At 35.6% G+C, this 14,598-nt stretch overlaps 2 protein-coding genes across 2 annotated transcripts; both read left to right on the forward strand.

Moving 5' to 3' along the window:
* The first annotated feature begins 1,499 nt into the window (after nt 1-1,499).
* Nucleotides 1,500-8,952, forward strand: LOC130622119 (uncharacterized). The gene is made up of 9 exons (XM_057437522.1): nt 1,500-1,690; nt 2,833-3,064; nt 3,469-3,770; nt 3,842-3,956; nt 4,667-4,822; nt 6,598-6,727; nt 7,128-7,461; nt 7,969-8,220; nt 8,561-8,952. Exons 1-9 carry the CDS (start codon nt 1,639-1,641, stop codon nt 8,866-8,868), a joined length of 1,881 nt encoding a protein of 626 aa, XP_057293505.1. The 5' UTR covers nt 1,500-1,638; the 3' UTR covers nt 8,869-8,952.
* Nucleotides 8,953-10,252: 1,300 nt separating this feature from the next.
* Nucleotides 10,253-13,376, forward strand: LOC130622120 (mucin-12-like). Its single transcript, XM_057437523.1, has 3 exons — nt 10,253-10,364; nt 10,593-10,658; nt 11,980-13,376. The coding sequence occupies exons 1-3, from the start codon at nt 10,316-10,318 to the stop codon at nt 13,218-13,220; spliced, it is 1,356 nt and encodes a 451-aa protein (XP_057293506.1). The 5' UTR covers nt 10,253-10,315; the 3' UTR covers nt 13,221-13,376.
* Nucleotides 13,377-14,598: the final 1,222 nt, after the last annotated feature.

Below are 14,598 nucleotides of genomic sequence, written 5' to 3' on the forward strand. Positions count from 1 at the left end.
TTGCAAACACAATTTCCGTTACTATGTGCTAGGAGCTTCATTTAACAAACTTTTTACGTTTATTTTGATCGTCAGGGGAAACTTGGAATTTTCAGCAAATAGAATTGCTTGATTTTGATCACGTGGTTTGATTCATCCAATTAATTTTTTTATTTCGATCACGTGACTACAAAACGCAACAAACAAACGCAAACACAAACTCGTGGCATTTTTCGACAAAGAAAAAATATTTTGGTTCGGCAACATCAAAGATTTTTTCGGCGACATCAAAGCAAAATAAGGATATTTATTTTGCCTCTTTTAGAGACACGGAGCAAGCGTATTATTATATAAGACTAGTCGATAAGGCCCGTGGAGAAATCCACTGACGCAGAATAAAAATTTTGATGACATCAGCAACCCATCCACAAAAAAAATTAGAGCTTTGTTTTCACGTTGCCTCTATTGTGTAGAGCTTAAACTCCTGAACAAAAAAATGTTCGTGTGGTTTTGATGAGCGGTTATTGAGATATAAGGGTTTAAAAATTTTGTTGACGTCAGGATTAGCCTGCGAAAACCTAAAAAATACTTTTTAGAAATTTGTGCACCTATTGCCTTCATCGTATAGATCTTAAAACGGTTGCAGAGATATTAGGGTTTGAAGGTTTTTTTGATAACGTCATCAACCCGTCCATTCCGAAACGGATTCGGGGACCCAGGTTTGGGAAACTTACCCAAATTGGTCCCAGGTGGTCTCTAGTTACCCACGCGGTGAAAAATCATTGACGTCACCACCTCGTTTCCAAGTTATTTAGCCTCAAAGTTTTAGGTACACTGTAATGGCTTCATTATTTAATTTACAGTTACATTGACAGTTACATTGACAAAATAATTCCTAATTTAATCTTCAGTGCATTACCCTTTCTTCAAAAATACGTAGTTTGCCTACGAACAGAACGTTACTTTGCATCGAAGTTATAAAGAATGCTTTGATTAAAAAACCCCTTTATTGGCCCTAAGCAAGCAAATTTGTTCGTTTTTACTCAAATCGCCAACGTGTTTCAAAGAAAAAGCGGTATAGACCACGGATCCTAAATATTTCATAAAACGCCAAGGCAATCATCAATGTCTTTTCACAACTTTGCAGGACTGTGCTGCGAGCATATTACCTCAGAAACTAAGTTTTGTATCACTTGTGTCATTAAACCCGATCACACATAAGCCGTGCGAAACTTAGTATAAACCTCGTTGTTATATTAAAGAGCGTCTAATTTATTCTAGATTTTACTAGAATGGCATAGCTTTTTATGCTGCTAAATTATTGCGCAAAAAAAAAATAGTTATAACTATTGCTAAATTTTCTTGTATAGTAAAAACAAAGAATTAACCTTTCCATAATAAAAAAATTCGGTGAATATAGTTTAAAGATTTAGTAAGTAGTATCAGGATGTGGAAACCAGGTCAATAGTGGGAGCGCATACAAATTGGCAATGATTAAATAATTTTTTCAAATGCTCTGCGGAAGTATATAAACACATTTGAAGATTTTATGTACTTCGTAAGATTCGTAACGTAACTGAATCATTCAGACTGCATAACAGTTTATTAACTTTTGGTAGATACAAAATGGTATCAATGAAATTCTGAACAAACGAAGACATGTTCTCTAAACAACCCTTGTTTATTTTTCTACTATTCTTACTTTCATGCTGTAAGTAATTTAACTTTTTTTTTCTTAATTATTACTATTTCCCAAGTTATTTTATTCTGTAATATGAACCGTTATAGAGATGGCTTTGTTTTGTTTGTTTTCTGCCAGTCACTCTAACAATAATGAAAATCTCTTCTTTTTTTTGTTTACATATGCGCTACACTAATGGTTAAAGTCTTGTTAAGAACATCTAACACAACGCCGCATGTTTTAGTATTGTCATAAAACATAAACCAGTGATAATCGGTCACGTCACTTTATCATGTTTATATGTACCATGTATACAAAGGCAATTGCCAGCTCGACTCCAGGTCCTGTGTGCTTTCAAAATGCGGAACCAATAAGGGTCTGAAAATAACTTTGGGGGCAACGTTATAGGACCCAATAAATTACATAAACACCTGGCAACTTTTATAATTAAAATTATTCTGTATCATTTAAAGCAATATCACTTTTTCTTAATGATGTCCCAACCCAATTAACATTTTTAGCTAATTACAGATGATATAATAATTTGCCTCGTTTATTTTAACGATATACTTACCTTGTGCTTTTTTAGTAATTGAGGTTATTAAAAATTTCCTCCTGTTGATATTACATTATGCATATTTGTGCGTGGTTTGTCAGTCTAATAGATTAAAAAAAAGCAATTATCTAACAGCGACCATGTTTTTGTGGCCTTTCATGTTTTAGATGGTATATAGTTGCGGAACTTTTGCGTACCTATACTTCAACAACTTGGGTGATCTGACACTTCTAGTCTTTCATTTTGAAAACTCTGGCAAATTCTAGAAACAGTGTGTTCATACTTGTGTTTCTCTATTCATTAAAATCTTATCGCATTTATCCGGGTATTCCTTCATATTGTGCGTCCTGGTATTGACTTTTAATACTTGTTTATCGGTAGCTTTATGTGTCTCTGATATTATTACCCGTATTCTGTTCAAAATGGCTGCTAATTTGCTACTTTGTGCTAGAGAATAACGAAATAACGATGCCAGAAATATGTAGGTTTGCAAAGAATGAGACAAACTTTTGATGTTCAAAGTATGTACGACGGGCAAATCCTTAGCATTTTTCACGGGTTAACTGTCAGTAGATGATAAATACAGAATATCAATTGATACCTATTTATGTTTTAGCCTTGTCCTCAAGACCACCTAGTTTTGATGTAGTATTCATAGTAGACAACAGTCATCCAGGTTTTCTTCGACTTTCAAAACAGGTCATTACATCTTTGCTCGATTACTTCAGTATATCTCCATCAACAACACGTGTCTCATTGTTCACGATATCAGACGAAGTGACATTAAAGTTTCATTTCAAAAGTTTCGTCAACAGAGAATGTGTGGTAAAAGCTGTAAACAGGTTGAAGTAAGTATCTCCTATCCTATTTAAATTTTCTTTTTTTTACCTACTGAAGCATCTAAAATTATAAGACCTAGAAGCAAGATTGAAAAGAATTATACTATATTATGAGCGCTGATAACGATGGCAATTTTTTCATCTACTGGTAGAGTTTTTTGTGAAACTTTGTCATTCATGCTCTCATAAGCGAACAGCCAAAACACCTCGATAAATTACACATTTTTTTCAACATAAATTGTTACCCGTTGAAGTGACTATAATCAAATAATTTATGTTAATATATGCTGTTCTTAATTAGCCTGATTGTTGTTTCTGAATCTATATTAGTTTAGTCATGCAATATATTTCTGATTTATATTTTGCCAATGCCTTATGTAGTGTGAAGTTTAAATTAATTCTCTTCAACACAGCGAATCTATCTTACCACCAACATCAAAGAGCTTAGTGAAAGCGACGTTGAAAACACGGAAACTCTTTGCAACATATCCACGCGGTGACAGAGTAAAGCTAGCCATACATCTTTTGACAAATTCTCTTCGTTACAGTCCCAAATACGCGTACGTTTACAACGACATTACGTCATATGCTGTTGTGTATGGTCAACCTAACGATAAAGTGGAATATTTGGTCACACCGCTTAAATCAAAACATTTATTTTTTCTAAGAAAAAACAGTGATGTGAAAGCAGTTGTAAATTCATTTAAACTTAAAAGTAAGTCACAGTCCAAATAAGTTTTCTTTTGTAATTTCGTGAACATCTCAAACGTTAACTATTTCCTTTAGAATCTTATATGGAATGTTCCGGTACAGGTACCGTTCGAGACGAATGCGATAGAGTTTGTGAGTGTGTCCACGGAAGACTGACAAACTGTTATCGCCTACGAAAAGAGTTATCAAAGTAAGTACACGATAAGTTTTCTTTTGTAATTTCGTGAACATAACCACAGCAGTCCATTTTAGTTGGATTTTAGTGGAATTGATCCACAGCGCAGTCATGTTTAGCGTGTGTCTTTACCACAGCTACGGGTCAACCCATGCCTTGTGAGGGAAATTGAGAGGTAATGCCGGTGTATACTTAATGTATACATTCCGAACACAGGACCCACATTGATAACAGTGTTCCCAACACTGAAGTGGCTATATTCTGTATAAATAATCGGAATAATAATAATGATAATAAGAATAATAATTATAATAATAATAAAAATAAGGCTATACACGTTATTTACAAGAAACCAACTCGGAAAAGTTTCTTAAATTCTGAGTTCTTTTTGCTCCAAAAACAACAAGTTTCTTAATTTTGGCGGGTCTATTGTAAGATTTAAGCAAAAAACATGATTTTGACAAAACAAGGAGACTTTCATAAACATATATACAAGAAAAGATAAAATATATGTATTTTTCACCTTTTATTCATCATCGCTGAAATTTTTAAGTAGTTATACCATCTGTTAAGATAATCAATTTTATATTCGTCCAAGTTTTGGTATACCAGGTAATAATATCTGAATGCCATTGATGCTTGACATTTTTGGTTCATAACTTCTTTGTTAAATCGACTTATAAATTACCAGAAATTATTATGTAATCTTATCTTCTTTGCTTAAGGTTATCCAACGCGGAAAGAAAACGTTTATTCACAGCCATCTACAAAATGGGCATGTCATCAACGTACAAAACAACTCACGACAAATTTGTGTGGGTGCATGAGAACTACATGTGCACAAAGATACACAATGAAGATTATTTCAACCCGTGGCATCGGTATGTGGAATAATTTTATAATGTCTTTATAACCGAAGGAACACTGCACTGAAAGATGTTTTCTAAATGATTTACAAGGGTTGCACAACAGTCGTGTGACTCCGTTCGAAAAGGTTGCGTGCAGCATTCTATTGTATCCCCCGCAGGGTCAATAATTTTCTGGCCGGCGAACCTGTTGATATTTTTATAAGCAAGCGACTAGTGGTGATGCATGTTTTATGGTTACCATTGCGCCATTTTAAAAAGACAGTAGTCGACAAAACGATATGTATTTTACCGAACTAATCTCATAAAAATTCTTGACACGGTCGCACAACTGTTATAGAGGGGGGAAATCTACATGTTTCTGCATCTTGGATTACAAAACTTGTGTATGTGACGGTCATAGTAGATGTGTTCATTTTCTTTTGAAGTCGCCGAAGAGCGGTTAATGAGATATCAGGGTTTAAAAATTTTGCTGACGTCTCAAAACTCCAAGATTTTTTTCAGAAATTTGTATACCTGCTGCCTTCATCGTATAGATCTGGAAACGCTGATCGAGAAAATATATAGGATCATATACCTTGATAAACGGTTGCAAAGACTTTTCACCGCATTGGTAACTAGGGACCACCTAAAACCAATTTGGTTAATTTTACCAAACATGGGCCCCCAAATCCGTTTCGGAATGGATGGGTTGATGACGTCATCAAAAAACCTTTAAACCCCAATATCTCTGGAACCGTTTATCAAAGATACATGATCTATAAATTTTCTTGATCAGCGTTTCAAGATCTATACGATGAAGGCATTAGATATATAAAATCCTAAAAAAAAATTGTGTGTTTTTGTGGGTCTTTACTGACGTAAGCAAAAATTTTAAACCTGTTTTTCTCATTGACCGTTTATTAAAAGCCCATGATCATGTACATTTTCTCCATCATATACATCATATACATTTTCTTGATCAGCGCTTTAAGCTCTACACAATAGAGGTAACAAATGAACTAATTTTTTTATATGCACTGCTGACGTCGGCAAAACATCTGAAACAACCTGCTTTTCTATTGTTCTTTGCCTTAATGGATTTTTCCACAGGCCTTATCGACTAGTACAAATTATTATAAAAAGATTTCATTATTGTATAATTGCACGATTGGCGCACTATTATGTTTCCATGGTGTTGCACTGCAATTTTACGAGTCAGCGGTAACTTTATTAGCTTAAACAACTTTCAGCTTTACTAACTGGCTATTCATTAGCCCGTGGATAATTCCACGGGTTCGCCCGTCCCTAAAATATTGCGTTTTGTGTTTCCGTAGCACGACGTTTTTCTTGCGGACAAACAGAATGCGGGCTACTATGATTATAGATAAAGGTGTCGTGTAAGAAGCACACAGAAAAGAATCAATCTTATACATTCAAACACTGCTTGTCTGTAGGTCGTATAAAAAGAATGTTTGTTTATTAAAAAAGTTTAGCTCGACGACGGTGAACTGAATTTCAAAATGGTTATAACATGGAGGAGTATGAACTGGAGTTAGTTTCATCGGCTAGTTATTTTTGCTTTGAAACGTTTTCTTGTTTATGTTTTCCGATATAAACCTTTTGCGACTCTATCATTTGCGTGATAGGCTTTTATGTATTGCCCGGCTACTCAGATGTTAGAGTTAAAATAGTTGACCGCTAAAATTGTAAACAAATAACATTCAACATTTTTGACATTGAACAACTAAAAGTTTGTATTTGAAATAACGCAAAAATGTAGTATTAGTAACAGAATATTTCTCTTTCAGATGGTATATTGTGTTATTTGAAAATAGTTTACGAGAAATGGATTGTCGCATTACTGTTCCGTTTTGGGACTGGTCATATTGGATGGACAGGAAAGATCTTTTTAATACAAAGCATATTTGGCGACCATACGTACGTAACTATGTCCTTTTTTACACAGTAAAAAGTCAGCGCTATATAAGTTTTTGTGACGTCATTTTGAGGTTTTAATGTCATTACAATAATACCGTCAATTTAACAGATGGCTAATAGACAACATGTCTGTATTTTGCCCTCGCTACAATGCCATTTCCCGTCCTTCGAACTCTAGGGCTTAAATTCAGAGATTTCAATGAAAATACATTTCTTGTACGAAGGAAGTAAAAACTCTGTATGCAGGCACAATAACGTACGCCTTAGGCGCAACAAATGTATTCCACGTGCGCCGTAGAATGAATAAGCTATTTGATCTATTCTGATAAAAAACAGTTATGAACATCATCCGTACCAATGTGATATTAAAAACATTTTTTATCTACGTTTATGTTTTTAGCCATATGATCTTGGCGGCGATGGCAATCTGGATAGGTCCATGTGCATTTCGACTGGACAATTTCGAGAAGACAAGTGGGTCGGCTTCAAGCACGAGAAAATAAAAAAGATAATAAAAAAAACAGCAGAATCATTCTCAAAGGCAGAGAAAAGAAAGTTCAAATCACCAAAATTTTTGACCAAAAAGAGATGTTTGAGACGGAAATTTAGTCCTGCTGGTGATATCAAACCGTTGTCATCTCTGGATAAAATGCTTGGTGTACCATTAAATCAGTTTCGGGATATCATGCTGTATTTACGGTACCGAATACACGGTTCTGTCCATATGGCTGTAGGTAAGCTTTCATTGATTTGATCGCATCTATGATTGATGTCACAGTGTGTATGTAACTATGAATGCCATTCTGGCCAGAAAGCTAAATCTAAATTGGGTCTGGGAAGTCTTGAAATTGAAATTACGGAGTAATATAAATGAGAGTTCCTGCATAAACAGTGCTTGTCATAGTGACATCATAATGTGATTTTTTGAATACTAATCTTGAGGCCTACCCTGTGGGTTAGTACCGGAAGGGACCACCACGGTTTTTTCTATAGCTTTTAAAGCTCCAACTTGAGCTACAAAAACCCTTAAAATTCCTGTCCAACGACAAAAATTTCTTATAAGAGTATTAAATCCGGTTCCTCAGGGGTATGAGTCATGCCCTCTACCGACTTAGTACGGTAGTAAGATTTGCACAAGATATCATAACTTCTGCATTCTCCATAGTAAGGTTTGATTTTAAATTAGATGATTTTGACAACGTTATAGTTACCGACATTAATTTCAAAACTACAACTTTTAGGTGGTACTATGAGCTCATCTTGGTCAGCTGATGTTCCGGAGTTTTGGCTTCATCACACGTTTCTTGATAAAATCTGGTGGTTATGGCAAGAACGAGGCGAGGACTTTAAGAATGTCTATTACAGTAAATTAAATAATAACATGTTCTTGTGGCCATACACGCAAAAACAAATTATTGATACGATGAACTTGCCGAAATGCATCAAATACAAATACGATGGCTGGCCGCAGCATAACATCGTTCCATTTTATGGTAAGTTTTCGTCTTTTTTTTCTTCGTATTGTTCTTTTTCTCCCTTTATTGCACTATAGATGATGTAGTAAAGGTAGTCACCAAAAAAAAAAATTTTCTAAATAACTTTACATCTTGACATAAGCAAAGTTTGAAAATTTAGAAATGATGTTATCTTCGAAATATAATGTTAGCATTTCTTCGATAACATTATAAGTTCCCGGATTTCAAATTAAATTCTAAATATCCAGAGCTAAAAGGAGATGTTTAAAAAATTCCAAACTACTTTTTATTCTCTGTGGCATATAATCGTTTTTCCGTTAAGATCCCTTGCAGGATTTAAGAGAGCTTCTTTTTTTAGGTCTGAACACCAGCTCCTTTGCCGGAAATTACTTGGAAAAGTCTGTTTGTGATAGGAATGAACTTTTTGAAAATTATCAAGATCACATGTCTTCCGTGTTTCCTGATAAAGACATGGATGATGCGGACGACGATTATGGTGCCAAGGATGATGACGATAATAATGATGAAGCGAGGAATGACGAAGACAAGTACAGAGGTAATGCTGTACAGAAAAACAGACAAAAGCAACGAAAATATACTGAAAATGATATGGAAGATGACTTGGCATTTTTGGACCACCATAGTAAAAAACACAGAACAATGTAAAACTTTTCCGAAATTAAATTTGTTTATTTTACATCTCTATATTAATATCGTAATATGTCTGTGAGAAGAAAGTCTTGCTACGGACACACGAAATCGCAGATGCGATATTTTTTTTATCCACTTTGTTGCTAAAAGCCCAGGAGTGGCGCACCTTCCGATGTTTCCACGGGATAATGAATAATCTGAATAAATACCTGTATTCTGTCTGTACATTATTATCCCCTTTGTTGCAACTGTTGAATTCTAGTGAGCTAAAGAAGGTATCTGAGTGTAGCGACGAGCGAATTCCTGTGGATTTTCAACAGACTAGTGTATATAGTATATTGTTTGTGTCGATGCCCACACATCCGTAAAATTAAGTGTGTATTATATTCACATTTTAAAGGTTTAACGCTCTTATATATACATAAGTCAATAACGAAGTATTGAATTCCCTGGTAAGATTGAAACAAATATTTAAAGGAAGACACTGTCGCAGATTTTTAAGTTGCGTTGCGTGGAAGGATATTAATTTTCTTAATGACCGAATAGCTATGGTCGATACTGGACTGATCTTGAAGATGGTTTAGATATTTGAATGTGAAAAATTATATTCCATTGATTAGGGAAATGAAAAAATACAAAAGTTTATTTAAAACATTACGGCATGTTTCCCACACATTCAGGTGCGCACCCTTGTGGGCGTTTACCGCGTTAGGTCAACATTCGAGGTGATGGAGTTAGGACTGGTGTAAGACGTCTGGCGTTACTTTAGGGCTAGCGAAATAAGGTCAATGAAGTGCGTGAAATACTTAATACATGAAAAAATTATGTTTCTGGCTTTTCATTCCTATTCTGATAAAAAATGTTCTAATTTAAACACTAAAAATTCGCTAAGTATTGTTAAAAATTAACTGCAGGTCGCATATCCGAAATAGACAAAATGAACTTCAAAATCACATTTATCACAAATCGTGAACATCCTTTAATTGAAAAGGTTAAAAGTAAAATTCAAACGACATCGCGATTTGAATTTTTTAAACACGTTTCGTTTCTTCTGTTTCTTGTTATATATACCAAGTCGCGTGACTTACGAACTTGGTCGCGGCTTTTCTTCAATATACTTAAATTCATTCAAAATTAAAAAAAAGACTCGTCGTAATGGAAAGTAATACGTGTTTTAAGAATCGTCAATCATCCGTGCATGACAGCCAAGGTACGGTGGAGGAGAGGAAGTTTTTACTTAAATGGCAAGGAAAGCACTTTTACAAGGTATAGTAACACTAGCCTCGAGGGAATAATTACGTATAAGATCAACTTCTTTTAAGTGGTCCAGAGGAACAAAAATCTAATTATTCCCTAAAAGTTATCTAATACTTTTTGAATTTATTCATGAAATCAGTCACCCGCAACAAGATAATTTAAAAAACCCTAAAATTGTATGTTGTAGCATTGGACAGGAATCGCAATGAAGGTCTTTATGTTTTTAGCGCTTACTTTCACAGCTGTGTATGCAGGTACTATTTCTAAATATTTCCCATGCATTATTGTAATGACGGATTTCTGTGTTTCCATTTGGGCAGTGATCTGTTTCGGCTTTTGGCTCTAACATATGCGGGCATGAAAATTATAGATGGACATCTCTCCTTCACATATTCGTATACTTTCAGTCCTACCGTTTGCACCTTCGTCCAAAGAATTTGCTTAAAAAAGACCTTGCTTTACTCATTTTCTTACAATTATAGCCTCGCTTTACAAATATGGAATAAGTTGGAAAAAGTTGACGGCAGATTTTAATCAGGTTGAAAAATGTAAGTAACATTATTATTACTAAACTAGTCGATAAGGCCCGTGGAAAAATCTATTTAGGCAGGATAACAGAGAAAGGAACCGTCATTAAAATTTTGACGTCAGCAGAGACATGTCATAACACAATTTTTTTTTCAGAAATGTGTATGCCTGTTGCCTTCATCGTATAGATCTTGAAACGCTGATCAAGAAAGTGTATAGGATCGTGTACTTGTGATAAACGGATGCAGAGATATTAGGGTTTAAAGGTTTTCTTATGACGTCATTAAACCGTCCATTCCGAAACGGATTTGGTGACCCAGGTTTGGAAAATTTACCCAAATTGGTCCCAGGTAGTCCCTAGCTACCCACGCAGGAGATGACGTTAGTTATTTCCACCCGTTTCCAAGTTATTTAGCCTTAAAAATAAAAGTGCAATGCAATGGCTTCACTTATCTTAATATACTTTCCTTTACCGTCAATATTGCTTTAACGTCAAAGTTTGGTTATTTACAGAACAATTTATAGGCGATGTTTTACAGACTTTATCAAAGAAAATAGTGAAGAAATTCTATCCACTTTGCAAAAGTCACACACAGACAGAACTGGCGTATTACTATATAGACTAGTCGATAAGGCCCGTGGAAAAATCCACTGAGACAGGATAAAAATTTTGACGTTAGCAACCTATCCATTAAAAAATTAGAATTTTGTTTTCACGTTGCATCTATTGTGTAGAGATTAAAGCGCTGTTGAAGAAAATGTATATGATCATGTGCTTTTCATGAGCGGTTAATGAAGATATAATGGATAAAATATTTTGCTGACGTCAGGAATGGCCCGACAAAACCTAAATTTTTTTTTAAAAATTTGTATACCTGTTGCCTTCATCGTATAGATCTTGAAACGCTGATGAAAATAATGTATAGGATTATGTACTTTTGACAAACGGATGAACAGATATCAAGGTTTAAAGGTTTTTTGATGACGTCATCAACCCGTCCATTTTGAAACGGATTCGGGGACCCAGGTTTGAGAAACTTACCCAAATTGGTCCCAGGTGGTCCCTAGTTACCCACGTGGTAAAAATCAAAGTAGTTTTATTGACGTCGCGCCGAAACGTCAGAAAACTTAACATATTAGACATGCATTTTTCGGAAACATGAAGGGAAAATGAACACATCCACTTTGCCTGTTACGGACAGACACAGTCTCCGTGTTATTATAAGAGATGTAAGTAACTTGAAATAGGAGACTTTTCTTGTGCTTTCTGTCCTTTCTGATGTCGCTAGTTTGAGCAATTTATTTCATATTATGCGAATTTAAATATATTCTACTTCTTAGATAAAGATCTCTGTGGTCCTCATAAATTAGAAAAGTACAAAGGTCAGTTGGGAAACCAAATAGGTAAAATTCGAAGAATGTGTAAAAATATGTTTATAAAACGAACAAGACCTACTATGACTGTGGCACAAGGCTCTCACAGGTCTCTCGCATCTCTTGCAATTAATCCAACTCGTTCTATATCGATTTCAATTTCTGCACAAGGCACTGGTATTTCTATCTTGTCTCCATCGCCTCAAATAAATGACACTAGGCCAGCTGTTATTCTTACGACGACACCTATATTAGCCCATTTTCCTGAAAGTTCCGTCATGCACTCCCAACTAGCTATATCAGGAAGTAAAACAGCAATTGTGTCTTCGGCATCAAGCGTCGTCCTTAGATCTACGACTACAAAGATTGGCATAGTAGTGTCATGTTCTTCTATTTCACCAACTGCAGTCAAATCTACTTTGGAAAGAGTTACTGGCAAGCTCCCTGTAACAACGTTAACTGACGATTCTACCCCGACTGCTCTGGCTGAGAAATCTACTGCAGCACCGCCTAGTGAAAAATCTACTACAGCACCGCTTGGTAAAAAATCTACAACATCACTGGTTAGCAAATCCACCACAGCAACACTTGATGGACGATCCACCACGACACCACCAGCTAAATTATCCCCCTCGGAACGGCTGGGTGACAAATTCCCTGCGGCATTACTGGATGGCAAATTTACTACGACTGCAGCACTATTGAAATACGAATCCACTAAGACCCCTTTGGGTGGTGAATCCACTCCAGCACTACTGCGTGGCAAATTCACTATAGGACCACTGGGCGAAGCATTAACCACGACACCACTTGGTAAAATATCCACCACACTACCACGACGGGAGGAAAAATCCCCTACAGCATTACTGGTTGGCAAATTCACTACGACATCTCCGGGTGGTAAATCCACTGCAAAATCTATGGGTGGTAAATCCACTACGAAATCTATGGGTGGTAAATCCATAACGAAATCTATGGGTGGTAAATCCATAACGATATCTGTGTGTGGCAAATCCACTGCAGCACTTCTAGGTGAGAGATTCGATACGAAAGCTGTCGACTACAAATCTTTGATAACGAATATTAAGCCAACTGCGACAAATGGTGTTTCTAATGCATCAATTTTGCATCAGGGCTCTGGCGTGACAAGTCAGACTGTCTTATCTACTATATCAACTTCGGTTGGGAACGAAAGCACTGGCGCTTAACGACAATTTCACCAAAATGTTTTGCTAGCAAAGAGTATACTTTATAAGACGTCTTACTAGCACAAGCTTGTGTCAAAACTCTTTTTCTTTAAAAATGTTATAGTTAACTTCACGTTGTACATTGTGCAAACAAAAATACAAAATAGTAAGTTTGCAGTTTTTTGTGTTTGTGTGTGTACTTGCTCTAGTTAAAAGTTCCTTGGAATTCGTTTACGTTTCGAATTACCTCTGCAGTCCGAGCTCTTTTTTATCCTCTGTATAGAATCACTTTTTTATTTCGAAATAAAAAAAAAACAATAAAAAAATTCAACGTCACACAATACAGGTATCAGAGCAGCTGGGTGACCCGCGTTGAGCTTCAGGTTAAGCACATAAAGAGACGTAAATCGTGTCACATATCAGGGTGAAGTGCTTATTACTGCGGCATGATCAAAATAATTATTTTTTGGCCGCACAAAATAGCGAATTACAGAAAGGAATAATTGGAGGAGGAAAAATTATTTACGTTATTGTGTCTTTTGCCATTCATACCAAACTTTAAACCTTTACATAACATTGCGTTTCCCTAATAAACTCGCCTACCTATTTTACTATAGACTACGCTTAGATAAGGCGACGACGCTAGTTAGCCTCTCTCAGGTGTATCGTAATATTGATCTACTGTACTACATATTTGGCAATCCGAAAATACATGATCTATTAACCCTATTCGGTCCGGGGTTTTTCGAACATACTATGACCGGGGGGGGGCGGATTCCGCCCCCCCTCAATAACTTTTCATAGGATTGTTCAAATTGAATCAAACTTGGCACACTTATAGTACGTCATAAAAGGAACAAAATGGCGCCAATAAACTTTTGTTTGCGTCAGCACATTTTCTGTGACGTCATCAGAAGCTTGAAAATTGTCAAAAATGCCACTATCTGCTTAAAATATAATTACTTTCGTTCTAGAGCGAATTTTTTCATTCTGTTTGAAGTTTCTGAAAGCTAAATAAAAGTTATTTAACATATCTTCCGGTTTTTACATGGATCGGATAAAAAATTGCCAAAAATTGCCCGAAAATCCGTTTTTTTCCGATTTTCGGGTGAAATCCGACAAAATCGGGAAATCGGATTAGTCACGTGTTCAAATTATTCAAAATGATTCTTCTTGATGAAATAAAGTTGTGTTGCAAGTTTCAAGTTCTAAGGATAATCCTAACAGGAGTTATTATATTTTCCCCATTATAAGGATTTCATAGAGATTTTTAGGGGTAGTTTCGAGTAATGGCCAATATCAAAGCCTCTGAAAGGTATGGGACCTAAAAAATTAGCATGCAGGTGTTTAATAGATAAATGTTGAAACTCAGTAAGTATCATAGCCATATAACAAAGCA

The sequence above is a fragment of the Hydractinia symbiolongicarpus genome, chromosome 12 (assembly GCF_029227915.1).
Source record: "Hydractinia symbiolongicarpus strain clone_291-10 chromosome 12, HSymV2.1, whole genome shotgun sequence".
Lineage (NCBI taxonomy): Eukaryota > Metazoa > Cnidaria > Hydrozoa > Anthoathecata > Hydractiniidae > Hydractinia > Hydractinia symbiolongicarpus.